Raw genomic sequence first — 14,574 nt, forward strand, 5'->3', positions numbered from 1 at the left:
ATCATCTAGCTCCTTTCTCCCTATTTTTGTTGTGATTCATTTCCTTATTCTTATAAGAAAGACAGGAGGGAGATTTTTGAGAAAAAGTCACGGTCAAAATCAGAACTCTTTCCTTCTCTCCCATTTGAGCCTCAGGCCACCCTTCATATTCACCCTTCAATGTCATGATATCACACCTGATGGTAAACTTTCTGAGCCCCTTGAGCCTCTTATTTACCCATCAGACCCTCTGCAGAGCTGCCTGCGTGGCTGTCTCCATCTGGCAGAGTCCAAATCCTCCTTTCTCCTTACCTCACTGTTTAAATTCCTCTCCCACTGGGCTGCTGGCTTTTCCTTAGGAACAAAGCACAGCCCTTGTGAGCAAACACTTCTACCCATCTGTGTCCAGCAGCCATGACAAAAACAGCTCCCCTTACTCCTAAAGGCCCCCATAATTTTTTCCCCAGACCTCACAACATGCTTAACACCCTTTGTGACTCCCTCCCTACTCTCAAGACTATATTTGCTTGCCTTGTCCAGTCTTTAGATTTGTTTGTTTACAGACCTTCTTGCTACCTGTGCTTCTTGTTGAGCGTCTTTGGGGTCTGCCTATATCTGTGTTTTCGCACAAGTCTGCAGGCAGGCAGGGAAGATGCAGAAAGAAAAGGGGACTAAAAGGGGAGCATAAAGCATTTCGACTTTTTCTAGCCAGGGATTAACACATGGGTTTAAACAAGGGGACTCCCTTCCCAGCTGACAGCAGCAGCTGCAGCTTCTGACTTGCTCACAGAGTGGCAGGGAATCAAATCAAAGAGAAAAGAAGAAAGAGGACAACCCTTCCTTGGGGAGCAGGAAACACAATACGAGCTATTCTAAAATCCTTGAAAATACTGGCTTGGTTTTAGGTCAGGCTCTCCTTCCCCCTTCTGTCCTGTGTGCCCCCCCCCCCAAACCCCCTCTCAACAAAGGGAAATTGGTATTTTTCAAAATTCTTCTGAAAGCCAACCCGGCAGATGGTTCTTTCCATGCCGGGGAGGGAACAAAAAGAAAAACCTGCCAGGATACACATCACTGAGATGTGACAAAAATGGGCATGGTGGCTGGCCTCTGACCCAGGGATTTCATAGACCTATTAAACCATGTGGCCAAGATGGACTGAGGCGACTTCTATCTGCAGCACGCAGCTGCTGTATCCCATGGGCTCGTGCTAAGTTTATTAGATTAAGTCAAGCCAGATAAACTGAAAAAAGAGAGGGTTTCCATCTCCCACCTTTTCAACACCTTAGAACAATCTTCAACACCAACATCTAAGCAGGTGGAAGTGAAATTCAGCAGCTGAAATCACAATGTAATAATAAAAGGCTTGTTTAGACAGTAATTAGCAACAGTCCTACTTTACCAAAGTCTTACATATATATCAGTAATATGAACTCCTGCAGATGCAGAAAGCCAAGGGAAAGTCACTGTCAGCCCTATTATTACACTCAAATGCCTCAGGTTAAGGATCTAGGTGTCCATCACAAGCTGCTCTCCTTAAGACATCCTCTTCCCTCTACAAAAACATCAACAGCCAAATTCCCACTCTCTTCGAGGGTGCTCCAAGCAGATCCCAGGGCTCTGCATCCCAAGCATCTAAGTTACCTCTGTGGATGAAGCATGACTTGGTTATGCACCATAGCTGCCAACCCAAGCACAGGGAACAGCAAAGGGTGTGCTGCCCTCCTGCAGAGCTGCCCTGTGCTTCACAAATTCCCATGAAGCATGTTGGCAGTCGCTGTCCCCCAGTGACTAATAACAGCTCCTGCCCACGCCCAGAGTCAGTGACCTAAGGACAGATCGATCCCTCCCCATCACGCTCTTCCCAGTTCCTCCTGTGCTGTAGGCACAGAGGGAAACAGGCTTCCTCACCCACCCACCTCCCTCTTCAAATCAAGAATATAATTGTAAGTAATGCAATGGAATTAGGACCAGAGAGAGAAAAGGCTGGAGGGAATTTGTCCTAATGATTACATGTATTATTGAAGAAAAATATCCCATGGAAAAGGAGAGGCTGTCTTCGGGAAGAGTGCTTCACCAGCTGAGTGATGGTGAACACAACGTCTGAAAATGGACAAGACAAATTAATTATCCCCATCTAACCTGCACACAACATGGGATATAAGAAGTAGAATATGTTGCCAATCCAATAGCATCAGTTCCCAGTGGAAGATGCAATAAAACAAGTGCCTTCAAGCTCCTTGCTAATACACATTAGGCAGGTGACTAATGTAGAGACTGTTCCTGCAGCTTCTGGTGGGAAGCAGAAATGAGGGCTAATCAAGGTCCTCTTAGTGCTCCTGCTCCCCAGTGGAAAAAAAACATCTGCCTCAGGTCTACTTGTCTTAAGTCTTACACTTAAGACTTTCATCAAATTACCCCACTGGGAATACAGCAGGTAAAGTTTAGGTGAAGCTACCCAGGCCAGCACAATGTTCTAGCACATACAGAGGAGCAGGGAAGACTACTGATAAAAGTCCATTTAGAAATTATAGTGTAAGGTCTATCTCCAAGGTATGAGGAAACTGTTTCCTACAACATCCTCCTGGGAGAAGTGTTTGCCAAGCACAGTCACAGAAGCACCAGGTGGGGACCCGGTGACCTGCCCTGCGGTGAGGCAAGGGTGTGATCAGTGGTGACACATCCAATGTCCACTGCTCAGCCCTCTCCTTGTCAGATAGAGTCATCAACAAGGAGAGAGGGGCCCTGGTCTCTGGCTCATTTGCTCCTGTCACTGCATTCCTTCCGAAAGGGAGAGCATTGGGCAAGTCAAAATTACCCACAAATCCCCTCAGGGCTGATTCTCATCTTTCAGCCATGTGGAGGGAGAGCAGCTCACATGAAGGTAGGACCGCAAAGTACTGAGATTCCTCAATGAACCACCCAAGTTTACAGTGCTAGAGCCGTTGTAACACTGATGTCAATAAAAGATACCATCTCTTTACAAACCTCACCACCCAGGTGAGGCAGAACCATGGGAAACTGATGAGAAGATAATGAGTCCTCCAGTAGATATTCCTCATTTGACTCTTACCACATTTTAAGGCTTACAGACCAGAAGGGATTATTAAGGGCATGTAGGTCAACCGATTGCATGCTGGCTCTGAAACTCCACCCCCTCATTTCTGCTTACAGCCCTAACTCTTCGCTAAGTTTTATTTTTAAGTGAGCAGTGAAGATGCAGAGAGTTAACGATTTTGAAACAAACTGACCAGTTTAAATGAGAACTACAAGAGGACTGATTTCCAGAAGGGCTCTCCACTCAGTGCTTGGAGTTCAGGTCACTACCTGGGAGACTCAGTTGTGTCATGGTTAAGCAACCACAGCTCAGTGAAAAAGGTCTGAGTGTTACCCTGGCCTGCGACAGGTTCCCTGAGTGAATTACTTAATCTTATTACTCTATTTCACATTCTGTACTAAGAGACAAGATGGTTCCATTTATCCTCCTCTATACAGAGCTTGTGAAATTCTAGCAGGATCTCCTGATGCCTTCGTACAGGACCTGCCAGCAGCAGACGTGGATGTACAATAAGGAACATGAGACACCACCTTAAAGCGAGCCTGGTAGAGACCCACTTAGTTCTGCAAACACGGCTGCAGGTGACTGTCTATCTTGAATGACCGTGTTCTCATCTTCAGCAATTCTGTCTTGGCCACAGTCCAAGCCACATTTCAGACATACAACCTCATCTGCAGCCTGTAGTAAGACACCTTAGCCCTTATGCTACCCTTTTCACTGCTAGCCCACAGATCCAGGAAAAAAAAAAAAAGAAAGAAAAAGATAATATCGAGATGTTTGGTGTGATACCACCCTGAAGAAGTGGAGTTTGCTATCCATCATACTTGGAATCAGTGTCATGCTACTGGTGCATACAACATGGCTTGAGAATCCCTCTCCTGATAGCAACCACCTGCAGCTCAGAGTCCAAATATAATCACGATGTAGAAATAGCACTTCATGTCCTGAAATGAAGAAGCCAACAGCCACTGGTCTAATTCATGTTAGAGGTCATGGCAAGAAATGGAAAATAACGCTCTTAGGAAAACACAGCTAACTGGACTTGTCCTCGAGTGTCACGTATCAAGTGGAATCAATTTAACGTTCAAGAGTTGGAAAAGTCTCAGCATTAAAAACCAAAACAATGCATGTTTATTCTGGATATTTTTAGACTGGTTTCCTAAGGAAACAAGGCTAACATGGTTCACACTGTGTTTGTGTGCATGTGAATGCACACACAAACTCCTTGCCTTCATGATCCTCTCCTCAATGTTTTTGGAATATTTTGCCCAGTTTTGATCACATTTGATGGAAGAACAGAAATCTTTGTGATACAATATTCTAACAAGTTTTGTTCAAATTGTTCACTGGTCAGAAGAAAGGGATCCCTGAGGGGCTCCCAAAGAGGGCTTGGCCAGCAAGTTCACTTATCACTAGACACCAGAGAAGTCACATAACAGGAAAATGGTCAGAAACCAATTTTCACAAGTTTCAGTGCTCTTAGAAAAAGCAAAAAAAGAGACAAGCTGAGGGGACCAGGTGAACCCACACTTTACATTCAAATGAGCTCAGATGGGTCCATCACTCAGTCCCACTGGCTGGGCAGAAGAATGGGGACAGCAAGAAGCCCATCTGGGAATGAAGCATTTGAAGAATGAGATCTGACCTGAGGGGGCTAGCTGGGCGTGTCTGTGTGTGTGTGAAAAAGGGATTAAAGATGAAAAATCTGGAGGTAAATCAGAAGATATCTGTGGTCGGGTGTGCCTGGAAGGGGAGGGAAGGAAGCGCTGCATGCAAAAGCTGGTGCTGGAAGAACATGATCATGTACATGAAGGACTGACACCCAAAACCTCTGCAAATGAAGACACAACCAGTTTGCAGCCCTGGGTGCACAAGCCAGCACATCACATCTCCATCTCTGTTAGCCTGGAGGCCACAGTGCTTTCGAAACAACCCGCGTGTGCTGACTTGGCCAAGTGTTTACAAGGCTGCAGGAGCAGTACCCATCTCCTCCTGCGGTTGGGTGGCTGGGACTAAGGACCTCCAGCTCTATCCCCAGCTTTCTGCACTTGTCCCAGTTGCTTCACAAGTTGCTTTCCTGCAATGTCTCCTCAATCCCAAAACCAGATCCGTGGACATTTTGTCACGCTTTGAAGAGAACGACACAGCACAAGCAAACAAGGAAATGTCACAGAGGGCCATCGAAACTCAGCTGTGGGAGGGAGAGACTGCTGCAAAACAAAGCCTGTCGTCAACACAGACAGGCTCCCCAGGCCCTGGTCATATGGCAGCTAATCAAATGCACCAAGTCTTCCTTGTTTGGCACTCAGTATTCAGCAGAAAAAGCCTGCTTACATTTCCTCAGCCCATCCCTTCATTGCCAGACGTTTGCTTCTTTTAAGACACACTTGACTAGATGAAAAAAAGGTCACAATTCGTTGGGAGCAGACAGTGAGGGATGGGCATCAGCTGGCTCAGGCAGAGCACTGAGCTGGAAAAGACGCTCTGCCTTATTCCTGTCACAAGATATCTGTGACATGATGCAAGACAGACACTTCTCCAGTAAGTTTGGAGGAGAAGGAAGGGTTAAGACCTGGGATCCAGCCCTTCCTGCTCTTCATAGAGAGAACTGAACCACCTTCAGGAGGGACCAGCTTCCTCCAGAGGCTGTGGGGGATCAAGAGGACTCAGGTCCCAGTCTGGGAACCTCAGGTGCCTTCAAGGACCAAGATGAACGCAAAAGGTTCTCAGCTCCTAGAAAAACTGGTTTCTTAAGCAAAGAAATTAATTTCTTCACAAAGAAAAAATAATTCCTGCTCTCTTTTTGAGGGGAGCCTAAGGTAGTTGTGGTGGGAGAGCACCAAACTGCAGGTGTTTCATTTGTGCCTTCAACAATGCGGTAGAAAGAAAAGCTAGCCTAAAGGAAACCTGGGATGAGTATCAAAGAGCTGAGCTGGTGTAGCTTTGCACCCGTACACTTGTGAAGAAAGACTGTAAAAACACTAGGAGCCTTGTGCCTGTTGGAGCAGCTCTGAATTGATCTCTCAGCTTCTCAAAAGCCAGTTTCACCTTAAAGGCAACTTGAAAAACACTCCTCCCCTGTGTTGGCACTTCTGGGGCTCTACCCACGTGCCATAACCTGGGAAGAGGCTGAGGTCTGCTCTGCTGGTGTGAGCTTCAGATAACCTGCCACAAGCACCATTTAGAGCAGCCTCAAGGCTTTGCTGAGTAAGAGTAAGGACTAAATCAGCGCAGAAACAGGTCCAGGCTCAAAGGGCTGTGGATGCTGCATCCTTTGGGGAAAGAAAAAAAAAAAAAGAAAAGAAAAGAAAAAGAAGCTGTAAATCAAATCCTGCCACTTCAATCAGGTACAATGACACACAAATGCCTTCTCCTCCTCCTCCTTGCTAAGCCTCACACAGCACAGGGAGCGAGCACTTACGTCAACTCCCCAAGCCACGTTTGGGATCGCAACAGGAAGAGCTGACTCAGAAGACATCTCGCATGGCGGATGCCCTTAGCAAAGAGGAATAAGCAAGCAGGACGAGCAATTGGATGATTATGCACACAAATCACTGGGGAGAGGAGTCCGGCACAGGGGTAATCCAGCAAGAGCTGCGGATGCACACGAGGACCTGGAGGGAAAGTGCAATGTGCAGTCAGCAATAAAAACAAGGGGGAAGGAGAAGGAGGGGGGAAGTGCTCATGATCTTCTGGAAGAAAGAGGGGAGCAATGGTGAAAGCACATGAATGAGAGTCCTTCAGGAAAGGTGAGCCGTGGGAGAAAGTTGCGTATGTGGGGCAGGGGAAAGGAAAACTATGAATTGAAAGTGTTAGAACTGTTTCCTGCAGAGAAATGGCAAAAACACCTACAGAAACTCAAAGGAAAAAAAAAATTGCAAGAAAATCCAAAGATAGAGTTTCCTCTGCACACAAGGAATCTTTGCTTCCAATTCACTTGCTGCTGTGCTTATCTGTTAGCAATAAAATGCATTCACCCATCCCAAGCTCTCAAAAAACCCTAGTGCACTAATAATTACAAAAAAAAAAAAAAAAAAAGAGTTTATATCCCCTGAAGAGGGACATTATGCATATGATGAAAGCTCCAAAGAAACTTTGTCAGGAAAGGAAAAAAAGGTGGAAAATGAAGTGTTTGCAGACATAAGAGAACAGATAGAAGAGCAAATGCAGGGAAGGGGTGAAAAAAGAAATAAAACAAAACCGAGGAAATACTGCTCATCTGGGGCTTGTTAATGCTACATGACAGACAGGGAATGCTGATGGATTGCTTCATTGCATTTGGTGCCATACTTTCAGTGTCCTTCCAGACTGACAGCATGTTTCCTTATCTAAAGGAAAAGGCACCTTTAGTGATGCTGAGGATGCTGGACTTTAGCAACCCTGCTGCAGATGGGTGAGCAGCATGCCAGCATGCCAGCAGGACATCCTTTGGGCTCCTGGCTTTTTTTCTTCCCTCTCTCTCTCTCTCCAATCAGACTAAATGAAATAGAGCTATTTGTGGGTTTAGAAGTGGCAACGGTTCAGCCCGCTCCATCCCCAGGTGCCAAAGGGTTGAAATAAGAGAAAACTCTTACAGAACATTTGTGCACTTTCCAATTGCCACACAAGTAGCCGCAGGAACAGCCCAAGCTATGATTCCTCTTCTGAGCAGTCCCAGGAAAAGGGTTAGGAAGCTACCGTCGCTCTTATTTTCAAGCAGGGGAAGCTGATGTGAAATTTGGCATGGTCAGGACTTGAAAGAAACCCCAAAAGTTGTTGGGTTGCAGCCAAGCCTTCAAGCCAGGAGAGCAGAGGTTCCCAACACTGATGCTCTCTCATCCCCTCCCCACTCCAGGGCATCAGCAGCCGCACCCAGCAAGATCCTCTCCTGAATTCCCTCCCTTCCCATTCAGGATCACATAACATCCCTGGGGCGATTGCTCACATGGAGAAGCAACATGAGGAAAGTATTTAATGTATGTTTATGTCTTTTAATATAGTGTAGCAGCTGGAATAAAAGGCAAAAACCTCAGGCTTCGGCACATGAGTATCATGACTCTCCGCAGAGCCCCCTTCTAATCACTGCCACTCTCTGACCACAGCTTTAGAAATCAGGCACTAACCTCTATTGCCTAATTAGCAGAGCAGTGTAAGGCTTAGGAGCAGGCATATCTTCTTCCTCCCTAAGTGGCCACCGAATAAATGTTATATCCCCAGTTCACAGTCCCTTTTTACATTGCTGGCATTACCAGTCCTTTGTGTACCCACATGCTGTTACTTAAATTGCTTCCATGTTTTCATTACTTGCCCTCTGTGCTATGTGTATTGAAACTCCTGCAAGAAAGCTGAAGTGGTATTTCAAAGCACTGAGGACTACTGGAGATGTGGCTGGAAATATTATGCAACAAGCTAAAGTGATTTTTCAAATCCTGATAGAGTTTGCACCTCCTCAGGAGGAAAAATAAATTCGGGTGCTACTCCATGAGGTGCAGGACAACCACTCCCACCCACCAGAGACACAAGAATGGCAGCTCAGTCTCGGAGGCCTGTGTGTGTTCCCTGCATCCATGAGCAAGGTGGTAAACCCAAATAATGATGCTGCTCCCATGTGCAAGGGAAATGTGTGTGTTGGGCCAAACTCTCCTGGCAAAAATCCATGGAGGACAGTGGAGTGATGCCAGCTGAAGGTCTGGCCCACTCGTTTAAATGTGTTGTTCCTTCCTGCTGCTGCCAGTAGCTGCTTTTCTGGAGCTTGTGCTGATTAAAGCAACAGGCAATCAAACAGCCTAACGCTGAAATTTCAAAACCGCCAGAATCGTTTAAATGTGACAATCATTTTTTTTTTTCCCCCAGCCACTACTACAGCTCTCAGTGGTTCTGCAAGCACACACAGAAGGGCTCCTGTGTGCTCTGCTTTCCCAGGGAAACACAGAGTTGGACCAGAGAGCTACATCTCCATGCGAGTTTCAACTTGCTCTTTCCTCCTAATTATCTTCCCCAAAAAATTTCTGTACCTGCCACAAGACACACGCGTTGGCCATGGAAGAAATTACACTGGCAGCACTGGAACTTTTCTCCCACTCATTTCCAGCCTTCGCTTCCTGCAGTGCCTTTCATCACCCCATAGATACGAGACATTCACAGCCTGATCCTGAAACCCGCGAGCTGAGAGGCAGCCATACGCAAAATCCCTCCGGCTGCAGGGATGCAGGTTATTTCTCACCCTGGTGTTGCAGGCTGTAGGTGTCTCCAGGCATCAAACCCCTTGAGATCACAGCACCAGGGCCTTCCAGATCCCTGCTGGGGACATCTCTGCCGCAGCTGTGTCCCAGCAGCTGCCGCGCGGCAGCCGTTGGGTGTTATGCTAATGGATGCACCGGAGCAGCAGCCCTCCACCCATCTGCTCAGAGCATCCACCTGCTGGGTGGTAGGGGGGTTTTTTTGTTCGTTTTAATGGCCAGATTAGACCAGTGCTGACCCAAAGCGCTCCCAGCCTGAGCACAGGGTGTGAACACAGCCCCAGCCAGCTCGGACCTCACAGCACAGGTGCAAGCTGGATGCAGCCATGTCTGCTTCTTTCAAACTCCTTGTCCTGCTGCAATTAAAGTCTCACCCTGAGCATAACCACGCCAACAAGGTGCATTTTTAGTTATTGTTCACATAGGGTTTGTTTGGTTTTTGTTTGGTGTTTCTTGCACATAACTTCCTTATACTTCGCTTTATTTATTCAACCTTTTCCAATGACCCCACACAGGAAAGAATACACCTTCCATACCCATCTGACTGAGTGATAAACAGAAATGAAAGCTCTGATTTCTATGCAGTCATTTTCTTCACAGTCATTGCATGGTAGGCAGTGGTTTGCAATTCGTTTTTTCTCCCTGTGTGACCATGGAAGGATTGCTTGTGACACTTCTGCTGTCACCAAGCATAGTCTCAGGCAACTGCTGCTTCCTCTGAGACCTCTGCAAGCGTTCAGGGAGGAAAGTCGAGATAAGACATTGCTTGGTGCTAAGACAGCCCATCCTTCCCAATAGGTGGGAAAATCCCTTCTCAGTGTGTTATAGGGCCAAACCTCTGCTGTGCTAAAAAGAGGTGCTCCTTTCATGGCCATAGACTGTGCCATTTAGCAAGATTCTGAGAAAAAAAATCCCCTTGTTGTTTGTTTCCCTCCCCTCCCCCCAAATTCAGCTTGTAAGAAAAGTACTCCAAGACTGAGTGATGTTAACCTCCCTGGGCTCTGCCTTGAGTCAATGGAAAGTGTTGAAGATTCAAAAAGTAATTTTGAGTTATGAAAATTTTAGTTTAAGTCAGTCTGCTGAGGAGGGTTTCTCCAGGGAGAAGTGGTGGCAATTAGCCTCCTCAAGGCTTCACATAAGCCTCTGAGCATCCATCAAGTGCATAATGTATGGGAAGAGAGGGATCAAAGCTGTATGAGAAGGAAAACCAAGTCATGCCCAGAGCTCTAATCAGTGGGTGCCTACATCCTAGATGAATTTGTCCAGGTTTTGGAGATACTCATGAGTCTTTCATCAAATCTGGCTTCGTGACTGAACTCATCATGGTGCCCACGTGCTACTAAGGAGGCAGAGGTGAAGTATTTGTATTTGACCTGACCAAAACTCTTTTTCTAATGACTGGGACAGAAAACACCACTACACCCAAAAAATCATGGGCAATCCCCAGCAGTGCTGCTTAATACACTCAAATTCATTTTAAGAACTAGGTGTGAGAGACACTACTGAAAATTCAAGTCAACAGTAAAACAAAAGGGTGCTCCAGAAAACAGCTCATACAAGGGAAGGATTTTCTTTCTTTTCCCATCCTTGACTAAATGAAAAAATAAAAAAGATCCATTTTCCCCCAAACATAAAGTACCAAGAATTTCTCTGCAGAAGGATATTTCAAGGAAATGATAAGCATCTGGAAGAAAATGAGACTTATAATGGAAGTATTTTCTGTGGCATAACTGTAGTGCTGCTCGCACAATGCTGTAATCAAGAATAATGGAGCCCTTCACCCAGAATACAGGAATGAATTCAATTGTTCACGGTGCACATACCTCTATTTTAAAAATGCAGTTGAATGCTTTAACTGCCAAAAGGCTCGAGCATTAGCGCTCAGGCACAAAGCAGTTCAGAAGTGGGCTCCTTCATTTCTCACTCGTGTAATGATTAATCTTAAAACTCAATTACACACAAAAATAGAAGAGGCCCTGTTGAACTTTTGATCCCTTCTGAATTGTTTCATCTGAAGGATAGTTCAAGATCATTCCCTATGCGTATGCGGTGGTGCAGGATGACACCCGCCCCGTGCTTCTCCATGGCCAAACCTTGCCAAGGTTATGCCTTGGATACAAACTGTTTGAGGAGGTTTATTCCTCCCTTCTCCCTCTGCTCCCAGGAAAAATTGGAAATATTGTGAAAGGACAGGACTTACCTTCTTTTTGGAGTGTGATCTGTCCTCCTCTTTAGCTGTTTTGCTGTTTTTCCCAGTTCTGGAAAGCTTCTGCTCCCCAGACTGCTTGATGGTGATTTTGATCTCGGGAGGGCAAATATAGTTCTCCAGGTTCTTTGGGGGCTTCTTCGCTCTCTTGGTGGTCTGGATCTTTAGCTTTAAACTCCCCTCTGTGAAGTTTGCCTCCTTGATGGAAAACTCCTGCTCCTCCAGGCCATCTCCCGCCACCCACTTCTCGCTGTCCGCGTTGGAAGTGGAATCCACGTCTCTTCCAGAACCCAGCTCATCCTCTTCCTCTGGCTCCAGCCTCTCACTGCTCACTGGGATCCCTTTCCCCGAGCCTGCTGCAGGCAGCATCGTCTCCCCTGCGCAGCTGGAGACAGGAGGAGGCTTCGTGGAGGTGACAGCAGCAGGCAGAAAATCTGCCTCGCCTCCTCTCTGCCGGGAGCTGCTCAAAGTCTCCCTGGGCTCCATAGCAATACCACAATGCCCTGGAGTTTTGTTGGAGGGAAGGGGAGTGCGGGAGGGGGTGAGGAAAGCAAGGGCAGCTGTGATCCCAGGGAGCGAATGGTCACTGTCCACCAAATTCAATGTCCCGGTCACCCAGAGGCTGCAAGTTGCTCAGAAGAGACCAAATCTGCCACTGTCAAAAGAAAGAAGAAGAAAGAGAGGAAGTTAGCACACATACACACATATCCAATGAGGGTGAAACAGGGCACAGGGCAAATTCAGGCTTCCCCTGTAGCATCCCAAGGGCTTTCCTTGAAGCAAAATGGGAACTGAGGCTCACCAGCATTTCTGAGGGCTGGACCTGGTATCATAAAGCAAGGAAAAATAGCCACATGTATTGGTAAACTGATGAAAATGAATATATATATAAACCGAAATACCTGAAATTGTTCTCTAAATGCAAACATCTTCAACTCAACTTAGGAAATAAAGGAGGGGACAGCCAGTTTTCCACAACCGTGAACCTCTCCCTTTACTCCAAAACTGTCACTGTCACAGGGTTTTCAGAGGGGAAAAAAAGTAGAGGCAGATACTTGCCTTGGGTTTAAAAATAATGCATTGATCAGAGCACAGAAAACATGGTGCTGCCCTCTGAATCACCAAACTCTCTATTTTCCCATTTCCCAGGTGTGAGAGAGAGATGCCCTTGGCAGCCAGGTATTCTGATCTCCAAGTTTTCCAGAGTTCCTCATTCCCTTGGGTACCACTGCTCTGTGATAGAGCCTTGGGCTGGCTGATGCACTGACTGTGCTCTCATCCTTGCAAATTTTGTCTTTCTTTGGAACATCAGAGGTGGAACCCTCTGATATGGAAGCACTTGTACTTGGTACCTTATAAAGTCTCAGCTAAAGTTAAGGGGAAAAGCTGTGAATGTTCAACTGAGGCAAAAGTTGTGTCACCCAATGACATGAAAGACTAATATCAAACATCTTGTTAAAAATAACACTTATACAGTGTTTTTTAAAGGTACTGAGGTGTTTTCACACATCCTCCTTAAAACCCCCCTATTGGCACGCCTCCACATGTATCCATCATTGGCAAGCCAGTTTAGGTTACAGAATTAGCAGAGGAGTCTACAAAAGTGTAGCCTTCAAAATTAGCAGAGAGAAATAAATATATTTTCTGCTACTTTAGGAGAAACAGCTCCCCAGTGGATCAGAGTAACACTTCTGGCATATGGAGAAGGAAACAAGAAGGCACTGTGAGGAGTAGGTGCATAGGGTGCAGACCGACTCTGTCAGCAACAACTCCCTGCTAGATTAGCTCTGCTACACTCAACTCAACTGCAATCAGGATCTGAGCAGAGCCAGGGATTTCCCAGATCACTCTTAGCAGCAATATATAAAATCGAATCAAAAATGTCTTGCTACCTGTCACCAAATCAGAACAACAATGTCAGTGTAGACTAGTCTGAAACACAGCTCAACTAGAAAAATCACATCCTTGTACCACTGGCTTCTTTCAGCTTTTTAAAGGTCCCTTGCAGGAGCTTGAAATTCAACAAGAAGTAATAACAAGCACCTTTTATTAGTTATAGATCCACATTTACACTGGAGCTTGGCCATGGGTCACTTGTCTGACCTGGGCACATATGGCTACTAATGAAAAGTCCTAAGCATCCTAGAGCTCCATGAAATCATTAGGTGACCTCCACCCAAGTCCCAGCAGACACAAATTCAAATAAAGTTCCCATAAATAGCACAAGCTGACAACTCAAGCAGAAAGAGAAAAAGAAAAAAAAAAAAAAAAAGGGAGAACTCAGAGCCTGAACTGCCATCTGGCCTTAGAAATGGTTTCTGTAGCTCACAGGAGACAGAAATACACCATAAAAACACTTGTACTTAAGTTGCACATCTCCTGGAAATAGGGGGAAAGACTCATTTCCCAGAGCTGCTGCCACTGGTCTCATATAAGATGATCTTGAGGAACTAACAGACCCAAGGTTTCCTGCATACCCACCCTGACTCACCCTGAGGTCAGCAGGTCTCTCCACCACCTGGGAAACAAGGATCATGCTTACCTCCTTCAAACCCATTCTGGAGTGGGTTAATGTCCTTGCATAGTTTCTAACCCAAGTGTTTACCCTGTGGTAGTCGCTAATTACTAACGCAATTAGTACGTTAAAGCCACCCAGTTGCAAGGAACTGCTCCACCTAATTTACTGACTTTGCACCTTGCTTTGCCTCTCCTTTGTGCCTGTGGAGGTGATGGGAGTCAGAGCTGCCACCTTCCTCTTCCAACCCGTCCAATTAAAAAAAAAACACAAAAAACCCCAAAACAAACAAACAAAAAAACCCAAACACCCCCTTCCCCCCCCCCAAACTATCTTATTTATCTGCCATTTTGCATTGTTAATCTACTTGGAGAGGGACACAATGTACAGCACACTCCTGGGCTGCAACACAAACACAAGGTGGTAAAAGCTCGGCGGTGGTGCAGCATTCCAGAGAGTTACTGCTTTGGTATGCACGCATGTACAATGGGCACTCTGTGCCGGCCTCCGCCCACAGGCTTTTAACCTCTCTCACTGCTGGTTGGAAAGGGAAGGCTCTGGCAGACAGCACCTAACTCAGCAGGATGAGTCTGCAGCCACC

The 14,574-nt window shown here is 46.2% G+C and overlaps 1 protein-coding gene across 4 annotated transcripts in view; it reads right to left on the reverse strand.

Annotated features, from left to right (window-relative positions):
- Window positions 1-14,574, reverse strand: part of SETBP1 (SET binding protein 1) — a 263,727-nt gene that overhangs the window by 232,290 nt on the left and 16,863 nt on the right. For all 4 annotated transcript variants that reach the window (XM_032674916.1, XM_032674915.1, XM_032674917.1 and 1 more), the window contains one exon: window positions 11,453-12,113. In XM_032674916.1, coding sequence (XP_032530807.1) covers window positions 11,453-11,944 — 492 coding nt within the window. In that variant the 5' untranslated portion in view covers window positions 11,945-12,113. The remainder of the gene's footprint in view (window positions 1-11,452; window positions 12,114-14,574) is intronic.

Source organism: Chiroxiphia lanceolata, chromosome Z (genome assembly GCF_009829145.1).
Source record: "Chiroxiphia lanceolata isolate bChiLan1 chromosome Z, bChiLan1.pri, whole genome shotgun sequence".
Lineage (NCBI taxonomy): Eukaryota > Metazoa > Chordata > Aves > Passeriformes > Pipridae > Chiroxiphia > Chiroxiphia lanceolata.